Here is a 25,000-nt window from a genome sequence, read left to right on the forward strand (position 1 = left end):
ACATCTACAGTACATCTCAAAGCTACCATCTCTTCCATTGACATCTATAGTACACCTCAAAGCTACCATCTCTTCCATTGACATCTATAGTACACCTCAAAGCTACAATCTCTTCCATTGACATCTATAGTACACCTCAAAGCTACCATCTCTTCCATTGACATCTACAGAACACCTCAAAGCTACCATCTCTTCCATTGACATCTATAGTACACCTCAAAGCTACCATCTCTTCCATTGACATCTATAATACACCTCAAAGCTACCATCTCTTCCATTGACATCTATAGTACACCTCAAAGCTACCATCTCTTCCATTGACATCTACAGAACACCTCAAAGCTACCATCTCTTCCATTGACATCTATAGTACACCTCAAAGCTACCATCTCTTCCATTGACATCTATAGTACACCTCAAAGCTACCATCTCTTCCATTGACATCTATAGTACACCTCAAAGCTACCATCTCTTCCATTGACATCTATAGTACACCTCAAAGCTACCATCTCTTCCATTGACATCTACAGAACACCTCAAAGCTACCATCTCTTCCATTGACATCTATAGTACACCTCAAAGCTACCATCTCTTCCATTGACATCTATAGTACACCTCAAAGCTACCATCTCTTCCATTGACATCTATAGTACACCTCAAAGCTACCATCCCTTCCATTGACATCTATAGAACATCTCAAAGCTACCATCTCTTCCATTGACATCTACAGTACATCTCAAAGCTACCATCTCTTCCATTGACATCTATAGTACACCTCAAAGCTACCATCTCTTCCAGTGACATCTACAGTTCATCTCAAAGCTACCATCTCTTCCAGTGACATCTACAGTACATCTCAAAGCTACCATCTCTTCCAGTGACATCTACAGTACATCTCAAAGCTACCATCTCTTCCATTGACATCTACAGTACATCTCAAAGCTACCATCTCTTCCATTGACATCTACAGTACATCTCAAAGCTACAATCTCTTCCATTGACATCTACAGTACATCTCAAAGCTACCATCTCTTCCATTGACATCTATAGTACACCTCAAAGCTACCATCTCTTCCATTGACATCTACAGAACATCTCAAAGCTACCATCTCTTCCATTGACATCTACAGTACACCTCAAAGCTACCATCTCTTCCATTGACATCTATAGTACACCTCAAAGCTACCATCTCTTCCAGTGACATCTACAGTACACCTCAAAGCTACCATCTCTTCCAGTGACATCTATAGTACACCTCAAAGCTACCATCTCTTCCATTGACATCTACAGTACATCTCAAAGCTACCATCTCTTCCATTGACATCTATAGTACACCTCAAAGCTACCATCTCTTCCATTGACATCTATAGTACACCTCAAAGCTACCATCTCTTCCATTGACATCTATAGTACACCTCAAAGCTACCATCTCTTCCATTGACATCTACAGAACACCTCAAAGCTACAATCTCTTCCATTGACATCTATAGTACACCTCAAAGCTACCATCTCTTCCATTGACATCTATAGTACACCTCAAAGCTACCATCTCTTCCATTGACATCTATAGTACACCTCAAAGCTACCATCTCTTCCATTGACATCTACAGAACACCTCAAAGCTACCATCTCTTCCATTGACATCTATAGTACACCTCAAAGCTACCATCTCTTCCATTGACATCTATAGTACACCTCAAAGCTACCATCTCTTCCATTGACATCTATAGTACACCTTAAAGCTACCATCTCTTCCATTGACATCTATAGTACACCTCAAAGCTACCATCTCTTCCATTGACATCTACAGAACACCTCAAAGCTACCATCTCTTCCATTGACATCTATAGTACACCTCAAAGCTACCATCTCTTCCATTGACATCTATAGTACACCTCAAAGCTACCATCTCTTCCATTGACATCTATAGTACACCTCAAAGCTACCATCTCTTCCATTGACATCTATAGAACATCTCAAAGCTACCATCTCTTCCATTGACATCTACAGTACATCTCAAAGCTACCATCTCTTCCATTGACATCTATAGTACACCTCAAAGCTACCATCTCTTCCAGTGACATCTACAGTTCATCTCAAAGCTACCATCTCTTCCAGTGACATCTACAGTACATCTCAAAGCTACCATCTCTTCCAGTGACATCTACAGTACATCTCAAAGCTACCATCTCTTCCAGTGACATCTACAGTTCATCTCAAAGCTACAGTCTCTTCCAGTGACATCTACAGTTCATCTCAAAGCTACCGTCTCTTCCAGTGACATCTACAGTTCATCTCAAAGCTACCATCTCTTCCATTGACATCTACAGTACATCTCAAAGCTACCATCTCTTCCATTGACATCTACAGTACATCTCAAAGCTACCATCTATTCCATTGACATCTACAGTTCATCTCAAAGCTACCATCTCTTCCAGTGACATCTACAGTTCATCTCAAAGCTACCATCTCTTCCAGTGACATCTACACTACATCTCAAAGCTACCATCTCTTCCAGTGACATCTACAGTACATCTCAAAGCTACCATTACCTGAAGTTCTGTTCTGACGACCCGCCTGTCTGCTGCTTGCCAGGGTTTAACCTGAAGTTCTGTTCTGACGACCCGCCTGTCTGCTGCTTGGCAGGGTTTTACCTGAAGTTCTGTTCTGACGACCCGCCTGTCTGCTGCTTGGCAGGGTTTGACCTGAAGTTCTGTTCTGACGACCCGCCTGTCTGCTGCTTGGCAGGGTTTGACCTGAAGTTCTGTTCTGACGACCCGCCTGTCTGCTGCTTGGCAGGGTTTTACCTGAAGTTCTGTTCTGACGACCCGCCTGTCTGCTGCTTGGCAGGGTTTTACCTGAAGTTCTGTTCTCACGACCCGCCTGTCTGCTGCTTGGCAGGGTTTTACCTGAAGTTCTGTTCTGACGACCCGCCTGTCTGCTGCTTGGCAGGGTTTAACCTGAAGTTCTGTTCTGACGACCCGCCTGTCTGCTGCTTGGCAGGGTTTTACCTGAAGTTCTGTTCTGACGACCCGCCTGTCTGCTGCTTGGCAGGGTTTGACCTGAAGTTCTGTTCTGACGACCCGCCTGTCTGCTGCTTGGCAGGGTTTGACCTGAAGTTCTGTTCTGACGACCCGCCTGTCTGCTGCTTGGCAGGGTTTGACCTGAAGTTCTGTTCTGACGACCCGCCTGTCTGCTGCTTGGCAGGGTTTTACCTGAAGTTCTGTTCTGACGACCCGCCTGTCTGCTGCTTGGCAGGGTTTTACCTGAAGTTCTGTTCTGACGACCCGCCTGTCTGCTGCTTGGCAGGGTTTTACCTGAAGTTCTGTTCTGACGACCCGCCTGTCTGCTGCTTGGCAGGGTTTTACCTGAAGTTCTGTTCTGACGACCCGCCTGTCTGCTGCTTGGCAGGGTTTTACCTGAAGTTCTGTTCTGACGACCCGCCTGTCTGCTGCTTGGCAGGGTTTTACCTGAAGTTCTGTTCTCACGACCCGCCTGTCTGCTGCTTGGCAGGGTTTTACCTGAAGTTCTGTTCTCACGACCCGCCTGTCTGCTGCTTGGCAGGGTTTGACCTGAAGTTCTGTTCTGACGACCCGCCTGTCTGCTGCTTGGCAGGGTTTGACCTGAAGTTCTGTTCTGACGACCCGCCTGTCTGCTGTTTGGCAGGGTTTAACCTGAAGTTCTGTTCTGACGACCCGCCTGTCTGCTGCTTGGCAGGGTTTTACCTGAAGTTCTGTTCTGACGACCCGCCTGTCTGCTGCTTGGCAGGGTTTTACCTGAAGTTCTGTTCTGACGACCCGCCTGTCTGCTGCTTGGCAGGGTTTTACCTGAAGTTCTGTTCTGACGACCCGCACAAAAACGGTTCAAACCCATTAAGCAATTAGTAATGACACATTTGACTTTCAACTACTGGACTAAAGCTTCCTAAGAAGTTTAATAAAAACGTGCATCGTGGGTACAGTGTGTATAGTGGTTACAGTGTGTATAGTGGGTACAGTGGCATAGTGGGTACAGGGGCATAGTGGGTACAGTGTGTATAGTGGGTACAGTGGCATAGTGGGTACAGGGGCATAGTGGGTACAGTGTGTATAGTGGGTACAGTGGCATAGTGGGTACAGGGGCATAGTGGGTACAGTGTGTATAGTGGGTACAGTGTGTATAGTGGGTACAGTGTGTATAGTGGGTACAGTGGGCATAGTGGGTACAGTGGGCATAGTGGGTACAGGGGCATAGTGGGTATAGTGGGTACAGTGGCATAGTGGGTACAGTGTGTATAGTGGGTACAGTGTGTATAGTGGGTACAGTGTGCATAGTGGGTACAGTGTGTATAGTGGGTACAGTGTGTATAGTGGGTACAGTGTGTATAGTGGGTACAGTGTGCATAGTGGGTACAGTGTGCATAGTGGGTACAGTGGCATAGTGGGTACAGTGTGTATAGTGGGTACAGTGTGTATAGTGGGTACAGTGTGTATAGTGGGTACAGGTGCATAGTTGGTACAGGTGCATAGTGGGTACAGGTGCATAGTGGGTACAGTGTGCATAGTGGGTACAGTGGGCATAGTGGGTACAGTGGCATAGTGGGTACAGTGTCCATAGTGGGTACAGGGGCATAGTGGGTACAGTGTGTGGTGTGTGTCCTGCACCATCTACTCACCATGTACCCGGGGGCACAGATGCAGGTTCCGGTGATGCCCTCACAGTCGGCTCCATTGGCACACACACACGCCTCCTTACATCCCTCGCCATAGTAACCTGACGGACAGGTCTCGTTGCAGAACAGACCCGCCCACCCCGCCGCACACGCACACTCCCCCGACAACGGATGGCAGCTGGGAATGGAGATGAGAGGAGAACAGAGAAGAGGAGAGAGGAGAAGAGAACAGAGAAGAAGAGAGGAGAAGAGAGGAGAGGAGAAGACGAGGGGAGCAGAGAGGAGAGGAGAAGAGAGGAGAAGAGAAGAGAAGAGAAGAGAAGAGAGGAGAAGAGAAGAGAGGAGAGGAGAGGAGAGGAGAGGAGAGGAGAGAGGTGGAGACGAGGGGAGGAGAGAGAAGAAGAGAGGAGAAGAGAGAAGAGGAGAGGAGAGGAGAGGAGAGGAGAGAAGAGAAGAGAGGGGATGAGAGGAGAGGAGAGGAGAGAAGAGAGGAGGAGACGAGGGGAGGAGAGACGAGAGGAGACGAGAGGAGACGAGAGGACACGAGAGGAGACGAGAGGAGACGAGGGGAGACGAGGGGAGACGAGGGGAGACGAGGGGAGACGAGGGGAGGAGAGAGGAGAGGAGAGAGGAGAAGAGAAGAGAAGATAAGAGAGGAGAGGAGAGGAGAGGAGAGGAGAGGAGAGGAGAGGAGAGGATAAGAGAGGAGGCTTATGATAGTCTGTCTGCTGATACACTCTTAGAAAAAAAGATTCTATCAAGAACCTACAAGGGTTCTTCAGCTGTCCCCATAGGAGAACCCTTTGAAGAACACTTATTGGTTCCATGTAGAACCCTTTCTACATACAGCCAAAGAACAGTAGAACAGTGTAGAGTAGAATAGAGACATCTCCTCAGGTCCTTAGAGACTGTACTGACTGACTGTAGAGTAGAATAGAGACATCTCCTCAGGTCCTTAGAGACTGTACTGGCTGACTGTAGAGTAGAATAGAGACCTCTCCTCAGGTCCTTAGAGACTAGAGACATCTCCTCAGGTCCTTAGAGACTAGAGACATCTCCTCAGGTCCTTAGAGACTGTACTGACTTACTGTAGAGTAGAATAGAGACATCTCCTCAGGTCCTTAGAGACTGTACTGACTGACTGTAGAGTAGAATAGAGACCTCTCCTCAGGTCCTTAGAGACTGTACTGGCTGACTGTAGAGTAGAATAGAGACCTCTCCTCAGGTCCTTAGAGACTGTACTGGCTGACTGTAGAGTAGAATAGAGACATCTCCTCAGGTCCTTAGAGACTGTACTGGCTGACTGTAGAGTAGAATAGAGACATCTCCTCAGGTCCTTAGAGACTGTACTGGCTGACTGACTGTAGAGTAGAATAGAGACAACTCCTCAGGTCCTTAGAGACTGTACTGGCTGACTGTAGAGTAGAATAGAGACAACTCCTCAGGTCCTTAGAGACTGTACTGACTGACTGTAGAGTAGAATAGAGACATCTCCTCAGGTCCTTAGAGACTGTACTGGCTGACTGTAGAGTAGAATAGAGACATCTCCTCAGGTCCTTAGAGACTAGAGACATCTCCTCAGGTCCTTAGAGACTAGAGACATCTCCTCAGGTCCTTAGAGACTGTACTGACTGACTGCTGAATGTGTAGCAGAGCAACTCAACACCACAAGGGTCATTTATGTTAACACAGCCATGAAAATCCTCTCAGGTGTGTTTATGTTAACACAGCCATGAAAATCACCTCAGGTATGTTTATGTTAACACAGCCATGAAAATCCTCTCAGGTGTGTTTATGTTAACACAGCCATGAAAATCACCTCAGGTATGTTTATGTTAACACAGCCATGAAAATCACCTCAGGTATGTTTATGTTAACACAGCCATGAAAATCACCTCAGGTATGTTTATGTTAACACAGCCATGAAAATCACCTCAGGTATGTTTATGTTAACACAGCCATGAAAATCACCTCAGGTATGTTTATGTTAACACAGCCATGAAAATCCTCTCAGGTATGTTTATGTTAACACAGCCATGAAAATCCTCTCAGGTATGTTTATGTTAACACAGCCATGAAAATCCTCTCAGGTATGTTTATGTTAACACAGCCATGAAAATCCTCTCAGGTATGTTTATGTTAACACAGCCATGAAAATCACCTCAGGTATGTTTATGTTAACACAGCCATGAAAATCCCCTCAGGTATGTTTATGTTAACACAGCCATGAAAATCCTCTCAGGTATGTTTATGTTAACACAGCCATGAAAATCCTCTCAGGTCTGTTTATGTTAACACAGCCATGAAAATCCTCTCAGGTATGTTTATGTTAACACAGCCATGAAAATCACCTCAGGTATGTTTATGTTAACACAGCCATGAAACCATCTATTGGAGAGCAGATGTGTTACTGGTGTTGGGCCATCAGACAACTGTTCATTCAAGGAAACTAGTAGGTAAATAGGTTGTGTTTAACAGTGCCGACCGCCCTGCTAAACACGTAGCCATTCTGTATGTAATGAAACAGTGCCGACCGCCCTGCTAAACACGTAGCCATTCTGTATGTAATGAAACAGTGCCGACCGCCCTGCTAAACACGTAGCCATTCTGTATGTAATGAAACAGTGCCGACCGCCCTGCTAAACACGTAGCCATTCTGTATGTAATGAAACAGTGCCGACCGCCCTGCTAAACACGTAGCCATTCTGTATGTAATGAAACAGTGCCGACCGCCCTGCTAAACACGTAGCCATTCTGTATGTAATGAAACAGTGCCGACCGCCCTGCTAAACACGTAGCCATTCTGTATGTAATGAAACAGTGCCGACCGCCCTGCTAAACACGTAGCCATTCTGTATGTAATGAAACAGTGCCGACCGCCCTGCTAAACACGTAGCCATTCTGTATGTAATGAAACAGTGCCGACCGCCCTGCTAAACACGTAGCCATTCTGTATGTAATGAAACAGTGCCGACCGCCCTGCTAAACACGTAGCCATTCTGTATGTAATGAAACAGTGCCGACCGCCCTGCTAAACACGTAGCCATTCTGTATGTAATGAAACAGTGCCGACCGCCCTGCTAAACACGTAGCCATTCTGTATGTAATGAAACAGTGCCGACCGCCCTGCTAAACACGTAGCCATTCTGTATGTAATGAAACAGTGCCGACCGCCCTGCTAAACACGTAGCCATTCTGTATGTAATGAAACACGATAAAAACAAACATTGATCTCAATGTATAATTGGAGCGGCAGATGGTTAGAGTGTTGGGCCAGTAACCAGCAGGTAGCCTAGTGGTTAGAGCATTGGGCCTGTAACCAGCAGGTAGCCTAGTGGTTAGAGCCTTGGACTAGTAACCAGCGGGTAGCCTCGTGGTTAGAGCGTTGGGCCAGTAACCAGCAGGTAGCCTAGTGGTTAGAGCGTTGGGCCAGTAACCAGAAGGTAGCCTAGTGGTTAGAGCGTTGGGCCAGTAACCAGCAGGTAGCCTAGTGGTTAGAGCGTTGGGCCAGTAACCAGCAGGTAGCCTAGTGGTTAGAGCGTTGGGCCAGTAACCAGCAGGTAGCCTAGTGGTTAGAGCGTTGGGCCAGTAACCAGCAGGTAGTCTAGTGGTTAGAGCGTTGGGCCAGTAACCAGCAGGTAGCCTAGTGGTTAGAGCGTTGGGCCAGTAACCAGCAGGTAGCCTAGTGGTTAGAGCGTTGGGCCAGTTGCCTAGTGGTTAGAGCCTTGGACTAGTAACCAGCAGGTAGCCTAGTGGTTAGAGCGTTGGGCCAGTAACCAGCAGGTAGCCTAGTGGTTAGAGCCTTGGACTAGTAACCAGCAGGTAGCCTAGTGGTTAGAGCCTTGGGCCAGTAACCAGCAGGTAGCCTAGTCGTTAGAGCCTTGGACTAGTAACCAGCAGGTAGCCTAGTGGTTAGAGCGTTGTGCCAGTAACCAGCAGGTAGCCTAGTGGTTAGAGCGTTGGGTCAGTAACCAGCAGGTAGCCTAGTGGTTAGAGCGTTGGGCCAGTAACCAGCAGGTAGCCTAGTGGTTAGAGCGTTGGGCCAGTAACCAGCAGGTAGCCTAGTGGTTAGAGCGTTGGGCCAGTAACCAGCAGGTAGTCTAGTGGTTAGAGCGTTGGGCCAGTAACCGGAAAGTTGCAAGATCGAATCCCAGAGCTGACAAGGTACAAATCTGCCATTCTGCCCCCTGAACAAGGCAGTTAACCCACTGTTCCCCTGAACAAGGCAGTTAACCCACTGTTCCCCTGAACAAGGCAGTTAACCCACTGTTCCCCTGAACAAGGCAGTTAACCCACTGTTCCCCGGTAGGCTGTCATTGTAAGTAAGATTTTTTCTTAACTGACTTGCCTAGTTAAACAGAGGTCAAATAAAATATTCATCATTGATCAGCAGACAAGCTTTTAATCTACCAACTTTCCTCCTCCTCCTCCTCCTCCTCCTCCTCCTCCTCCTCCTCCTCCTCCTCCTCCTCCTCCTCCTCATCCACTGTTTGAAGAAATGCTACTTTCTCAAAACAGCCTTATTCAGAATAGACGGTACCTGAGTGTGAGGCGTTACAGGGACAGTATTTATGACAGATGAGTCCATATAGACGGTACCTGAGTGTGTTTGAGACGTTACAGGGACAGTATTTATCACAGATGAGTCCATATAGACGGTACCTGAGTGTGAGACGTTACAGGGACAGTATTTATTACAGATGAGTCCATATAGACGGTACCTGAGTGTGTTTGAGACGTTACAGGGACAGTATTTATCACAGATGAGTCCATATAGACGGTACCTGAGTGTGAGACGTTACAGGGACAGTATTTATTACAGATGAGTCCATATAGACGGTACCTGAGTGTGAGGCGTTACAGGGACAGTATTTATTACAGACGAGTCCATATAGACGGTACCTGAGTGTGTTTGAGACGTTACAGGGACAGTATTTATTACATATGAGTCCATATAGACGGTACCTGAGTGTGTTTGAGACGTTACAGGGACAGTATTTATCACAGATGAGTCCATACAGTCCAGAGGGACAGAACCTGTCCTGACAGCTGGGACCTTTGAACCCCTCGTCACACAGACAGGCCCCGTTGACATGGTAACACCTCGCTCTGTTCTGACAGTCACACTTATGTGCACACTGAGGGCCGTACGACCCCCCCGGACACTCCTCCTGACATCTGGAGAGAGAGAGACGGGGGGGGGGGGGAGAAAGAAAGAACGGGGGAGAGAGATAGAGACAGGGGGGGGGACAGACAGACGGAGGGAGGGAGATAAAAGTAGAGAGAAAGAGAGAGACAGAGAGGGAGAGCGAGAGAGGGGTGGGGAGAGAAAGAGAGGGTGAGAGAGAGGAGAGAGACAGAGAGAGGGGTAGGGAGAGACCGAGAGGGAGAGAGAGATGAGAGAGACAGAGAGAGGGGTAGGGAGAGACAGAGAGGGTGAGAGAGGAGAGAGACAGAGAGAGGGGTAGGGAGAGACCGAGAGGGTGAGAGAGGAGAGAGAGAGAGAGAGAGGGGTAGGGAGAGAGAGAGGAGAGAGAGAGAGAGAGAGGAGAGAGAGAGAGAGAGAGAGGGGTAGGGAGAGACCGAGAGACAGAGAGGGTGAGAGAGACAGAGAGAGGGGTAGGGAGAGACAGAGAGGGTGAGAGAGAGGAGAGAGACAGAGAGAGGGGTAGGGAGAGACAGAGAGGGTGAGAGAGACAGAGAGAGGGGTAGGGAGAGACCGAGAGGGTGAGAGAGAGGAGAGAGACAGAGAGAGGGGTAGGGAGAGACCGAGAGGGTGAGAGAGAGGAGAGAGACAGAGAGAGGGGTAGGGAGAGAGAGAGGAGAGAGAGAGAGAGAGAGAGGGGTGGGGAGAGAAAGAGAGGGTGAGAGAGACAGAGAGAGGGGTAGGGAGAGACAGAGAGGGTGAGAGAGAGGAGAGAGACAGAGAGAGGGGTAGGGAGAGACAGAGAGGGTGAGAGAGAGGAGAGAGACAGAGAGAGGGGTAGGGAGAGACAGAGAGGGTGAGAGAGAGGAGAGAGACAGAGAGAGGGGTAGGGAGAGACAGAGAGGGAGAGAGAGAGGAGAGAGACAGAGAGAGGGGTAGGGAGAGACAGAGAGGGTGAGAGAGAGGAGAGAGACAGAGAGAGGGGTAGGGAGAGACAGAGAGGGTGAGAGAGAGGAGAGAGACAGAGAGAGGGGTAGGGAGAGACAGAGAGGGTGAGAGAGAGGAGAGAGACAGAGAGAGGGGTAGGGAGAGACAGAGAGGGTGAGAGGAGAGAGACAGAGAGAGGGGTGGGGAGAGACAGAGAGAGGGTGAGAGAGAGGAGAGATACAGAGAGAGGGGTGGGGAGAGACCGAGAGGGTGAGAGAGAGGAGAGAGACAGAGAGAGGGGTAGGGAGAGAGAGAGGAGTGAGAGAGAGGAGAGAGACAGAGAGAGGGGTGGGGAGAGACAGAGAGAGGGTGAGAGAGAGGAGAGATACAGAGAGAGGGGTGGGGAGAGACAGAGAGGGTGAGAGAGACAGAGAGAGGGGTAGGGAGAGACAGAGAGAGGGTGAGAGAGAGGAGAGATACAGAGAGAGGGGTGGGGAGAGACAGAGAGGGTGAGAGAGACAGAGAGAGGGGTAGGGAGAGACAGAGAGGGTGAGAGGAGAGAGACATCATGTTGTTAATAGTCTGGCATGTGTAGTTTTCATTACATCACATAGAATGAAACATTACCACTATCCATTATCATGACCATCTGGCCTCTGTTCCACCTCCCTAACTCACATTATCTGCAGTACATTACCACTATCCATTATCATGACCATCTGGCCTCTGTTCCACCTCCCTAACTCACAGGACCTGCAGTACATTACCACTATCCATTATCATAACCATATGGCCTCTGTTCCACCTCCCTAACTCACATTACCTGCAGTACATTACCACTATCCATTATCATGACCATCTGGCCTCTGTTCCACCTCCCTAACTCACATTACCTGCAGCACATTACCATCATATATTATCATAACCATCTGTTCCACTGGTTACAGGTTACAACGTTAGCTTCATTATCTCCACACCAACATGATATACTAGTAATGAGCTGATCCCATTCCAGTCCCCAACGGTCTGTTCACCAGCTTCATGCACCTGTTACTGTACACCAATGGAGCCATGTTCTCTAGCTTCATGCACCTGTTACTGTACACCAATGGAGCCATGTTCTCCAGCTTCATGCACCTGTTACTGTACACCAATGGAGCCATGTCCTCCAGCTTCATGCACCTGTTACTGTACACCAATGGAGCCATGTCCTCCAGCTTCATGCACCTGTTACTGTACACCAATGGAGCCATGTCCTCCAGCTTCATGCACCTGTTACTGTACACCAATGGAGCCATGTCCTCCAGCTTCATGCACCTGTTACTGTACACCAATGGAGCCATGTCCTCCAGCTTCATGCACCTGTTACTGTACACCAATGGAGCCATGTCCTCCAGCTTCATGCACCTGTTACTGTACACCAATGGAGCCATGTTATCCAGCTTCATGCACCTGTTACTGTACACCAATGGAGCCATGTTCTCCAGCTTCATGCACCTGTTACTGTACACCAATGGAGCCATGTCCTCCAGCTTCATGCACCTGTTAGTGTACACCAATGGAGCCATGTCCTCCAGCTTCATGCACCTGTTACTGTACACCAATGGACCCATGTTCTCCAGCTTCATGCACCTGTTACTGTACACCAATGGAGCCATGTTCTCCAGCTTCATGCACCTGTTACTGTACACCAATGGAGCCATGTCCTCCAGCTTCATGCACCTGTTACTGTACACCAATGAAGCCATGTTATCCAGCTTCATGCACCTGTTACTGTACACCAATGGAGCCATGTTATCCAGCTTCATGCACCTGTTACTGTACACCATTACCCCAGGGAAACCAGGACAGACATACAGACAGACCATTACCCCAGGGTCAACAGGACAGACATTAGACAGACATACAGACCATTACCCCAGGGTCAACAGAACAGACATTAGACAGACAGACAGACCATTACCCCAGGGTCAACAGGACAGACATTAGACAGACAGACCATTACCCCAGGGTCAACAGGACAGACATTAGACAGACAGACCATTACCCCAGGGTCAACAGAACAGACATTAGACAGACAGACCATTACCCCAGGGTCAACAGAACAGACATTAGACAGACAGACCATTACCCCAGGGTCAACAGAACAGACATTAGACAGACAGACCATTACCCCAGGGTCAACAGAACAGACATTAGACAGACAGACAGACCATTACCCCAGGGTCAACAGAACAGACATTAGACAGACAGACAGACCATTACCCCAGGGTCAACAGGACAGACATTAGACAGAGTCCTGGATGATCGTACTCAAGGTGAATCTTCAGCCATTAATTGTTCTGAACATCTCACAGCAGTGATGATGACTCTCTCTACGTACAGAACAGTAATGATGAGGGGGGTTGACTCTCTCTACGTACAGAACAGTAATGATGAGGGGGGTTGACTCTCTACGTACAGAACAGTAATGATGAGGGGGGTTGACTCTCTCTACGTACAGAACAGTAATGATGAGGGGGGTTGACTCTCTCTACGTACAGAACAGTAATGATGAGGGGGGTTGACTCTCTCTACGTACAGAACAGTAATGATGAGGGGGGTTGACTCTCTCTACGTACAGAACAGTAATGACGAGGGGGGTTGACTCTCTCTACGTACAGAACAGTAATGATGAGGGGGGTTGACTCTCTCTACGTACAGAACAGTAATGATGAGGGGGGTTGACTCTCTCTACGTACAGAACAGTAATGATGAGGGGGGTTGACTCTCTCTACGTACAGAACAGTAATGATGAGGGGGGTTGACTCTCTCTACGTACAGAACAGTAATGATGAGGGGGGTTGACTCTCTCTACGTACATAACAGTAATGACGAGGGGGGTTGACTCTCTCTACGTACAGAACAGTAATGACGAGGGGGGTTGACTCTCTCTACGTACAGAACAGTAATGATGAGGGGGGTTGACTCTCTCTACGTACAGAACAGTAATGATGAGGGGGGTTGACTCTCTCTACGTACAGAACAGTAATGATGAGGGGGGTTGACTCTCTCTACGTACATAACAGTAATGATGAGGGGGGTTGACTCTCTCTACGTACAGAACAGTAATGATGAGGGGGGTTGACTCTCTCTACGTACAGAACAGTAATGATGAGGGGGGTTGACTCTCTCTACGTACAGAACAGTAATGATGAGGGGGGTTGACTCTCTCTACGTACAGAACAGTAATGATGAGGGGGGTTGACTCTCTCTACGTACAGAACAGTAATGATGAGGGGGGTTGACTCTCTCTACGTACAGAACAGTAATGATGAGGGGGGTTGACTCTCTCTACGTACAGAACAGTAATGATGAGGGGGGTTGACTCTCTCTACGTACAGAACAGTAATGATGAGGGGGGTTGACTCTCTCTACGTACAGAACAGTAATGATGAGGGGCGTTGACTCTCTCTACGTACAGAACAGTAATGACGAGGGGGGTTGACTCTCTCTACGTACAGAACAGTAATGATGAGGGGGGTTGATTCTCTCTACGTACAGAACAGTAATGATGAGGGGGGTTAATTCTCTCTACGTACAGAACAGTAATGATGAGGGGGGTTGACTCTCTCTACGTACAGAATAGTAATGATGAGGGGGGTTGACTCTCTCTACGTACAGAACAGTAATGATGAGGGGGGTTGATTCTCTCTACGTACAGAACAGTAATGATGAGGGGGGTTGACTCTCTCTACGTACAGAACAGTAATTATGAGGGGGGTTGACTCTCTCTACGTACAGAACAGTAATGATGAGGGGGGTTGACTCTCTCTACGTACAGAACAGTAATGATGAGGGGGGTTGACTCTCTCTACGTACAGAACAGTAATGATGAGGGGGAGGTGGGAGGAACATGAAGTACACCTCCCCAGTATTTTACTTGGCCTGCGTCCCAAAACGACATCATATTCCCTATATAGTGCCCTACTTTTGCCCGGTCAAGGGTAGTGCACTACATAAAGAATAGGTTGCCATTTGGGTCGTAGCCAAAGTTAAATATACAATCCTCTGGCGTGATTATAACACGTCTATAACACAGCCATTAAAACTGAGACGAATCGCTCAATTAAATAATCCGTCTGGTTGGGTATCATGGTTATAACACAGAGACTTCCCATGGTCCTCATCTAGCAACGCATTGGAATAGAGGGAGGGAGGGAGATGGAAGGAGAGAGGGAGGGAGGGAGGTGGAGATGGAAGGAGAGGGAGGGAGGGAGTAGGGGGAAGGAGAGAGGGAGGGAGGGAGGTGGAAGGAGAGAGGGAGGGAGGGAGGTGGAAGGAGAGAGGGAGGGAGGGAGGTGGAAGGAGAGAGGGAGGGAGGGAGGTGGAAGGAGAGAGGGAGGGGGTAGTAGACACTAAGGGAGAGAGGAGAAGGAGGGAGGTGGAAGGAGAGAGGGAGGGAGGGAGGTGGAAGGAGAGAGGGAGGGAGGTGGAAGGAGAGAGGGAGGGAGGGAGATGGAAGGAGAGAGGGAGGGAGGGAGGTGGAAGGAGAGAGGGAGGGAGGGAGGTGGAAGGAGAGAGGGAGGGAGGTGGAAGGAGAGAGGGAGGGAGATGGAAGGAGAGAGGGAGGGAGGGAGATGGAAGGAGAGAGGGAGGGAGGTGGAAGGAGAGAGGGAGGGAGATGGAAGGAGAGAGGGAGGGAGGGAGATGGAAGGAGAGAGGGAGGGAGGGAGGTGGAAGGAGAGAGGGAGGGAGGGAGGTGGAAGGAGAGAGGGAGGGAGGGAGGTGGAAGGAGAGAGGGAGGGAGATGGAAGGAGAGAGGGAGGGAGGGAGGTGGAAGGAGAGAGGGAGGGAGGGAGGTGGAAGGAGAGAGGGAGGGAGGGAGGTGGAAGGAGAGAGGGAGGGAGGGAGGTGGAAGGAGAGAGGGAGGGAGGTGGAAGGAGAGAGGGAGGGAGATGGAAGGAGAGAGGGAGGGAGGGAGGGAGGGAGGTGGAAGGAGAGAGGGAGGGAGATGGAAGGAGAGAGGGAGGGAGATGGAAGGAGAGAGGGAGGGAGATGGAAGGAGAGAGGGAGGGAGGGAGGTGGAAGGAGAGAGGGAGGGAGATGGAAGGAGAGAGGGAGGGAGATGGAAGGAGAGAGGGAGGGAGATGGAAGGAGAGAGGGAGGGAGGGAGGTGGAAGGAGAGAGGGAGGGAGGGAGGTGGAAGGAGAGAGGGAGAGAGGGAGGTGGAAGGAGAGAGGGAGGGAGGGAGGTGGAAGGAGAGAGGGAGGGAGGGAGGTGGAAGGAGAGAGGGAGGGAGGGAGGGAGGGAGATGGAAGGAGAGAGGGAGGGAGGGAGGTGGAAGGAGAGAGGGAGGGAGGTGGAAGGAGAGAGGGAGGGAGGTGGAAGGAGAGAGGGAGGGAGATGGAAGGAGAGAGGGAGGGAGGGAGGTGGAAGGAGAGAGGGAGGGAGGGAGGTGGAAGGAGAGAGGGAGGGAGGTGGAAGGAGAGAGGGAGGGAGGGAGATGGAAGGAGAGAGGGAGGGAGGGAGATGGAAGGAGAGAGGGAGGGAGGGAGGTGGAAGGAGAGAGGGAGGGAGGGAGGTGGAAGGAGAGAGGGAGGGAGGGAGATGGAAGGAGAGAGGGAGGGAGGGAGGTGGAAGGAGAGAGGGAGGGAGATGGAAGGAGAGAGGGAGGGAGGGAGGGAGGTGGAAGGAGAGAGGGAGGGAGGGAGGTGGAAGGAGAGAGGGAGGGAGGGAGGTGGAAGGAGAGAGGGAGGGAGGGAGGTGGAAGGAGAGAGGGAGGGAGGGAGGTGGAAGGAGAGAGGGAGGGAGGGAGGTGGAAGGAGAGAGGGAGGGAGGGAGGTGGAAGGAGAGAGGGAGGGAGGGAGGTGGAAGGAGAGAGGGAGGGATGGCGAGAGAAGTCTATCTGAAATGATTCCTCGCAGGCTAATACACCTGTCTGTGGTCTAAAGAATGGTTGTAATTTGGCCAGATTTAATATAAAGAGAGAGAGAGAGTGGGGGGAGAAAAGGAGAGAGGGCAGAGAGAGGGAGTGTGTGTGTGTGTGTGTGTGTGTGTGTGTGTGTGTGTATGTGTGTGTATGCGTGTGTGTGTGTGTGTGTGTGTGACAGGTTGGAGGAGAGGTATTCCTCTGGACAATGTGTCGAGCAGAGATAATAAATCTGTCTGCCAGAGAGAGAGAGCTGAGAGATGGATAGAGATGAGGAGGCATTTGCATAGACAGAGAAAGAGAGAGGCAGAAAGAAAGAAAGAAAGAGAGGTGAAGAAATGAGTTGACTAATAAAAAGGAACCTTGGAACCTGCTAATACTTGAGGACATTTCCAGACAAACACTTGAAATCAAGTTGATATCTCTACATTCATGTGTGGAAAATAGAAGTTGAACTAAATGGAACGCCAATCCAAAGTCTTCACATGTGGGCCTACACAGTGAAAGCTTCCATTCAGGGTGGCCACACATAGTGATGAAGTGTCCTATTTGACTATGTTTCCTATGCCAAGCACAGTGCCCTACCTCTCTCCTCTGTAGCTGGAGGTGCATTCTCTCTCTCTCTCTCTCTCTCTCTCTCTCTCTCTCCCCCCCCCCCCCCCCCCCCCCCCCCTCTCTAGCTAGTTAGCGGGGTGCGCGCTAATAGACTTTCAATCGGTGACGTCACTCGCTCTGAGACCTTGAAGTAGTTGTTCCCCTTGCTGCTTTTGTGGAGTGATGGGTAACGATGCTTCGAGGGTGTCAGTTGTTGATGTGTGCAGAGGGTCCCTGGTTGGAGCCCAGGTAGGGGCGTGGAAGCTATACTGCTAAACACACATTGTGATGAAGTGTCCTACTTCTTGAGGGGAAGTTGCCCAGTGCCCTACCTCTCTCCGCTGTAGCCGGCGGTGCATTGGCACTGCCCACTGATGTGGTCACACAGACCTCTGTTCCGGCAGGGGCACTCCTGGCTGCAGTTGATGCCGTAGGTGCCAAACTGGCACGGCTGGGCACACACCGAGCCCTGAGGACCACGCACACACACACACACACACACACACACACACACACACACACACACACACACACACACACACACACACACACACACACACACACACACACACACACACACAAACAAGGAGTCAGAAGAAATGCAAGGTAAACTAGCCAAAGGTGTCTCTCACCATGCAGCAGTTGGAAAATCATTATGAAAAACCATTATAACATTCCTGATAATATCATCAGAAAGAACACTACCAAAGGAGACTGTTAGTCTGTGGTACATCTGAGAACACCACCACAGTAGATTGTTAGTCTGTGGTACATCTGAGAACACCACCACAGTAGACTGTTAGTCTGTGGTACATCTGAGAACACCACCACAGGAGACTGTTAGTCTGTGGTACATCTGATAACACTACCACAGGAGACTGTTAGTCTGTGGTACATCTGAGAACACCACCACAGGAGACTGTTAGTCTGTGGTACATCTGAGAACACCACCACAGGAGACTGTTAGTCTGTGGTACATCTGAGAACACCACCACAGTAGACTGTTAGTCTGTGGTACATCTGAGAACACCACCACAGTAGACTGTTAGTCTGTGGTACATCTGAGAACACCACCACAGGAGACTGTTAGTCTGTGGTACATCTGAGAACACTACCACAGGAGACTGTTAGTCTGTGGTACATCTGATAACACCACCACAGGAGACTGTTAGTCTGTGGTACATCTGATAACACCACCACAGGAGACTGTTAGTCTGTGGTACATCTGAGAACACCACCACAGTAGACTGTTAGTCTGTGGTACATGTTGGGGTTTCTGATAACACCACCACAGGAGACTGTTAGTCTGGGGTACATGTTGTGGTTTCTGAGAACACTACCACAGTAGACTGTTAGTCTGTGGTACATCTGAGAACACTACCACAGTAGACTGTTAGTCTGTGGTACATCTGAGAACACCACCACAGTAGACTGTTAGTCTGTGGTACATCTGAGAACACCACCACAGTAGACTGTTAGTCTGTGGTACATCTGAGAACACCACCACAGTAGACTGTTAGTCTGTGGTACATCTGAGAACACCACCACAGTAGACTGTTAGTCTGTGGTACATCTGATAACACCACCACAGGAGACTGTTAGTCTGTGGTACATGTTGGGGTTTCTGAGAACACCACCACAGTAGACTGTTAGTCTGTGGTACATGTTGGGGTTTCTGAGAACACCACCACAGTAGACTGTTAGTCTGTGGTACATCTGAGAACACCACCACAGTAGACTGTTAGTCTGTGGTACATCTGAGAACACCACCACAGTAGACTGTTAGTCTGTGGTACATCTGATAACACCACCACAGGAGACTGTTAGTCTGTGGTACATCTGAGAACACTACCACAGTAGACTGTTAGTCTGTGGTACATGTTGGGGTTTCTGATAACACCACCACAGGAGACTGTTAGTCTGTGGTACATCTGAGAACACTACCACAGTAGACTGTTAGTCTGTGGTACATGTTGGGGTTTCTGAGAACACTACCACAGTAGACTGTTAGTCTGTGGTACATGTTGGGGTTTCTGAGAACACTACCACAGTAGACTGTTAGTCTGTGGTACATGTTGGGGTTTCTGAGAACACTACCACAGTAGACTGTTAGTCTGTGGTACATCTGAGAACACCACCACAGTAGACTGTTAGTCTGTGGTACATCTGAGAACACCACCACAGGAGACTGTTAGTCTGTGGTACATCTGAGAACACCACCACAGGAGACTGTTAGTCTGTGGTACATCTGAGAACACCACCACAGTAGACTGTTAGTCTGTGGTACATGTTGGGGTTTGACAGTAAGTACACTAATGTTTTATAGATTCAGAGAGTTAGTGGAAACACTCTCAGTATTAGGCTACATCTGTAGATTCAGAAGGTTATTTTGTGAATTCAGCTGTCTGGGAGAAGGATGTGGACTGTGAATAAAGCTGTAGAAAATGAGTGTAATGTAATGGTGTAATGGTGTAATGGTGTAATGGTGTGTGGTGTAATGATGTAATGGTGTAATGGTGTAATGGAATGGTGTAATGGTGTAATGGTGTACTGTAATGGTGTAATGGTGTAATGGTGTAATGGTGTAATGTAATGGTGTAATGGTGTAATGGTGTAATGGTGTAATGGTGTGTGGTGTCTGGGTCGTACCATCCATCCAGCGGGGCAGGAGCAGTCCCCCGTGACGTGATGGCACGTTCCACCGTTCTGACACGGGCAACGCAGCTCGCACTGGGCGCCATGACTACCAGAGGGACACCGCTCACCACAGCTGAAGGGACACAGGAAGAGACCAGTGGAGACATCATGAGACCCACCTAAACTGTGTAATGTATTGACGCACCCACACATAGCCTGGTGTCTGATCTGAACTGTGTAATGTATTGAAATACCCACACATAGCCTGGTGTCTGATCTGAACTGTGTAATGTATTGACGCACCCACATATAGCCTGGTGTCTGATCTGAACTGTGTAATGTATTGACGCACCCACACATAGCCTGGTGTCTGATCTGAACTGTGTAATGTAATGACACACCCACACATAGCCTGGTGTCTGATCTGAACTGTGTAATGTATTGACGCACCCACATATAGCCTGGTGTCTGATCTGAACTGTGTAATGTATTGAAGCACCCACATATAGCCTGGTGTCTGATCTGAACTGTGTAATGTATTGAAATACCCACATATAGCCTGGTGTCTGATCTGAACTGTGTAATGTATTGACGCACCCACATATAGCCTGGTGTCTGATCTGAACTGTGTAATGTATTGACGCACCCACATATAGCCTGGTGTCTGATCTGAACTGTGTAATGTATTGACGCACCCACATATAGCCTGGTGTCTGATCTGAACTGTGTAATGTATTGACGCACCCACATATAGCCTGGTGTCTGATCTGAACTGTGTAATGTATTGACGCACCCACATATAGCCTGGTGTCTGATCTGAACTGTGTAATGTACTGAAGAACCCACATATAGCCTGGTGTCTGATCTGAACTGTGTAATGTACTGAAGAACCCACACATAGCCTGGTGTCTGATCTGTATGTGTCTTACCCAACTCCACTGTCTACCATTGTTATATACATGTATAGTTGTTATATATACAGTGTTGTCACGTATTCTCCCTCTCTGGCCTCTTGTTCATCAGGCTGCTGTTACATGTATGTACAGTTGTTATACATATATGTGTGTAGTTATATATACAGTACCAGTCATAAGTTTGGACACACCTACTCATTCAAGGGTTTTTCTTTATTTTTACTATTTTCTACATTGTAGAATAACAGTGAAGACATCAAAACTATGAAATAACACATGGAATCATGTGGTAACCAAAAAAAGTGTTAAACAAATCAAATTATACTCGAGATTCTTCAAAGTAGCCACCCTTTGCCTTGATGACAGCTTGCTTTGCACAATCTTGGTATTCTCTCAACCAGCTCCATGAGGTAGTCACCTGGAATGCATTTCAATTAGCAAGTGTGCCCTGTAAAAAGTTAATTTGTGGAATTTATTTCCTTCTTAATGCGAATGAGCCAATCAGTTGTGTTGTGACAAGGTAGGGGTGGTATACAGAAGATAGCCTTATTTGGTAAAAGGCCAAGTCCATATTATGGCAAGAACAGCTCAAATAAGCAAAGAGAAACGACACTCCATCATTACTTTAAGACATGAAGGTCAGTCAATATGGAACATTTCAAGAACGTTGAAGGTTTCTTCAAGTGCAGTCACAAAAACCATCAAGCTCTATGATGAAACTGGCTCGCATGAGGACCGCCACAGGAAAGGAAGACCCAGAGTTACCTCTGCTGCAGAGGATAAGCTCAGTAGAGTTAACTGCACCTCAGATTGCAGCCCCCCAAAAAATGCTTCACAGAGTTCAAGTAACAGACATATCTCAACGTTCAGAGGAGACTGTGTGAGTCAGGCCTTCATGGTCAAATTGCTGCAAAGAATCCACTACTAAAGCCAATAAGAAGAAGAGACTTGCTTGGGCCAAAAAACACGAGCAATGGACATTAGACTGGTGGAAATCTGTCCTTTGGTCTGATGAGTCCAAATTTGAGATTTTTGGTTCCAACAGCCGTGTCTGTGAGACGCGGTGTGGGTGAACGGATGATCTCCGCATGTGTGGTTCCCACCGTGAAGCATGGAGGAGGAGGTGTGATGGTGTGGGGGTGCTTTGCTGGTGACACTGTTGGTGGTTTATTTACAATTCACACTTAATCAGAATGGCTACCACAGCATTCTGCAGTGATACTCCATCCCATCTGGTTTGGGCTTAGTCGGACTATCATTTGTTTTTCAACATGGCAATGACCCAAAACACACCCCCAGGCTGTGTAAGGGCTATTTGACGAATGAGAGTGATGGAGCGCTGCATCAGATGACCTGGCCTCCACAATCACACGACCGCAACCAAATTGAGATGGTTAGGGATGAATTGGAATGCAGATTGAAAGAAAAAGCAGCCAACAAGTGCTCAGCATATGTGGGAACTCCTTCAAGACTGTTGGAAAAGCATTCCTCATGAAGCTGGTTGAGAGAATAGCCAAGAGTGTGCAAAGCTGTCATCAAGGCAAAGGGTGGCTACTTTAAAGAATTTTAAATATGAAAATATATTTTGATTTGTTTTACACTTTTTTGGTTACTACATGATTCCATATGTGTTATTTCATAGTGTTGATGTCTTCACTATTATTCTACAATGTAGAAAATAGTCAAAATTAAGAAAAGCCCTTGAATGAGTAGGTGTATCCAAACAGACTGCTACTGTATATATAGTTGTCACTTTGACTACCGATGTTATACAGCATATACACTTTCAGATTCATCGCTCACCCTGGACCAGAGGAGAACAGTAGATAAGATAACCAGTTGACAGTAAGGGAAACAGACACTCACAATGCCCCGCTAAACAGATGGGTCATCCCATCAACTTAAAACAATCTCCTACATCACCTGGAGCCCCTGAGAACAAACCCCTATACCATAACCAGGAAACAGTAGGTGTCATGATAGTCATAGGGTCATAGACTGATGAGGTGACTGAAGACACTCACATAGCCCCGGCGTATCCCGGTGCACAGAGGCACTCTCCGGTCTCGTGATGACAGGTGGCCCCGTTGAGACACTGGCACTCTAGCTGGCATCCCTTCCCATAGAGCCCCGTCTCGCACAGCTCCTCGCAGCGCCAGCCCTGGTACCCGTCCGTACACACACACGCCCCCGTGATGGGGTTACACTGGGCCCGGTTCTGACACTGGCACCGGTTAGTGCAGTGGGGGCCCCAGAATTCAGCTTGACAACCTGGAGAGAGAGAGAGAGAGGGGAACACAAAACATTAAACATGACAACCTGTAGAAAGAGAGAGAGATAGAGACAGACAGAGAGAGAGAGATAGAGACAGACAGAGAGAGAGGGGGGAACACAAAACATCAAACATGACATCTCTTCATCCATGTTGACTGGCCAGCTAAGCTTCTCTGTGATGTTTCCCTGTTTCTAAAGAGACTAATTTACTCTAATATTCAGACAGCACCCTGGAACAGACAGAGAGAACACACACACTTCTGCTATGTTAAAGGCCGTGTTTAGTCAAATAGTCTGGATTTGGATTTCTCCTTCAAATTCCATCCTATTTGGACCAAGTCAGATTAAATTAGCATCAGCTGAGTTTTGTCCAGAGAAACTATATCCACAAACATCCTGGAAATTGACTTTAAAGTGTAGTGTGATGTCACCACATTGGGGCCTGGTTTCTTCCTCAGTCGTTCTTAATCGATGCTGGAGCGCCAGCGTTCAGCACAAACACAACCTGACTGTAGCGACCCCAAACGCAGACCTGCATTTGAGTCCTGCTGACAAAGAAACCAACTGAAGAAACTGATTGCTGCTTCCCAAATGGCACCCTATTTCATATTTAGTGCACTACTACCCATAGGGCTCTGGTCAAAAGTAGTGCACTACTACCCATAGGGCTCTGGTCAAAAGTAGTGCACTACTACCCATAGGGCTCTGGTCAAAAGTAGTGCACTACTACCCATAGGGCTCTGGTCAAAAGTAGTGCACTACTACCCATAGGGCTCTGGTCAAAAGTAGTGCACTACTACCCATAGGGCTCTGGTCAAAAGTAGTGCACTACTACCCATAGGGCTCTGGTCAAAAGTAGTGCACTACTACCCATAGGGCTCTGGTCAAAAGTAGTGCACTACTACCCATAGGGCTCTGGTCAAAAGTAGTGCACTACTACCCATAGGGCTCTGGTCAAAAGTAGTGCACTACTACCCATAGGGCTCTGGTCAAAAGTAGTGCACTACTACCCATAGGGCTCTGGTCAAAAGTAGTGCACTATAAAGGGAACAGGGTGCCATTTGGAATGCGTCTCAACTGAAGATCAGAGGAGACCCTGGAAGTGGTTGTTGAACCAGACAGAGACAGTCTGAGAGACTTGTAAAGTTGAACAACTTTATTTCCCAGCAAGCGAGTGTCAAGGGGGAGTCTAACTGCTAGTGTTAAATGTTTCATTGATATTGAGCGGAGTGGGGGACAGAGCAGTGACGAGACAGGACCATAAATTACCTTGTCTCTCTCTTGCGTCCGTCTCTCCCTCTTTTCTCTGTCTTTCTCTCTCTCTCTCTCGCTCTCACACACATATTGCGTCATGCTCTGCCAGTGACTACCCCTGTATCTCTCTCTCTCTCTCTCTTCTCTCTCTTCTCTCTCTCTCTATCTCTCTGTGTCTCTCTCTCTCTGTCTCTCTCTTCTCTCTCTCTCTGTGTCTCTCTCTCTTCCCTCTCTCTCTGTCTCTCTCTTCTCTCTCTTCTCTCTCTCTCTATCTCTCTCTGTCTCTCTCTCTCTCTCTCTCTCTGTGTCTCTCTCTCTGTGTCTCTCTCTCTGTGTCTCTCTCTCTGTCTCTCTCTTCTCTCTCTCTGTGTGTGTGTCTCTCTCTCTCTTCTCTCTCTCTGTGTCTCTCTCTCTTCTCTCTCTCTCTGTGTCTCTCTCTCTGTCTCTCTCTCTCTCTCTGTCTCTCTCTCTCTCTGTCTCTCTCTCTCTCTCGTTACCTCCCACCTCTGTAAAAGTTTTTATCATCACACCACTTCTATTATTCAACAGAGAAGCAGAAGAGAGAAGAGCTGAACTCAGCAGACTAATTACAGGGACCAGGACAGGCAGCAGACTAATTACAGAGGCCAGGACAGGCAGCAGACTAATTACAGAGACCAGGACAGGCAGCAGACTAATTACAGAGACCAGGA

The 25,000-nt window shown here is 48.4% G+C and overlaps 1 protein-coding gene across 1 annotated transcript in view; it reads right to left on the minus strand.

Moving 5' to 3' along the window:
- The window catches only part of LOC129834841 (multiple epidermal growth factor-like domains protein 11), a 355,101-nt gene that overhangs the window by 126,471 nt on the left and 203,630 nt on the right, over positions 1–25,000 (minus strand). The window contains exons 6-10 of the mRNA XM_055900156.1: positions 22,805–23,051; positions 19,879–19,999; positions 17,562–17,698; positions 9,617–9,829; positions 4,655–4,829 (exon numbers count right to left, since the gene is read on the minus strand). Of these exons, the coding sequence (XP_055756131.1) occupies positions 4,655–4,829; positions 9,617–9,829; positions 17,562–17,698; positions 19,879–19,999; positions 22,805–23,051 (893 nt within the window). The remainder of the gene's footprint in view (positions 1–4,654; positions 4,830–9,616; positions 9,830–17,561; positions 17,699–19,878; positions 20,000–22,804; positions 23,052–25,000) is intronic.

The sequence above is a fragment of the Salvelinus fontinalis genome, chromosome 35 (assembly GCF_029448725.1).
Source record: "Salvelinus fontinalis isolate EN_2023a chromosome 35, ASM2944872v1, whole genome shotgun sequence".
NCBI classification, from domain to species: Eukaryota; Metazoa; Chordata; class Actinopteri; order Salmoniformes; family Salmonidae; genus Salvelinus; species Salvelinus fontinalis.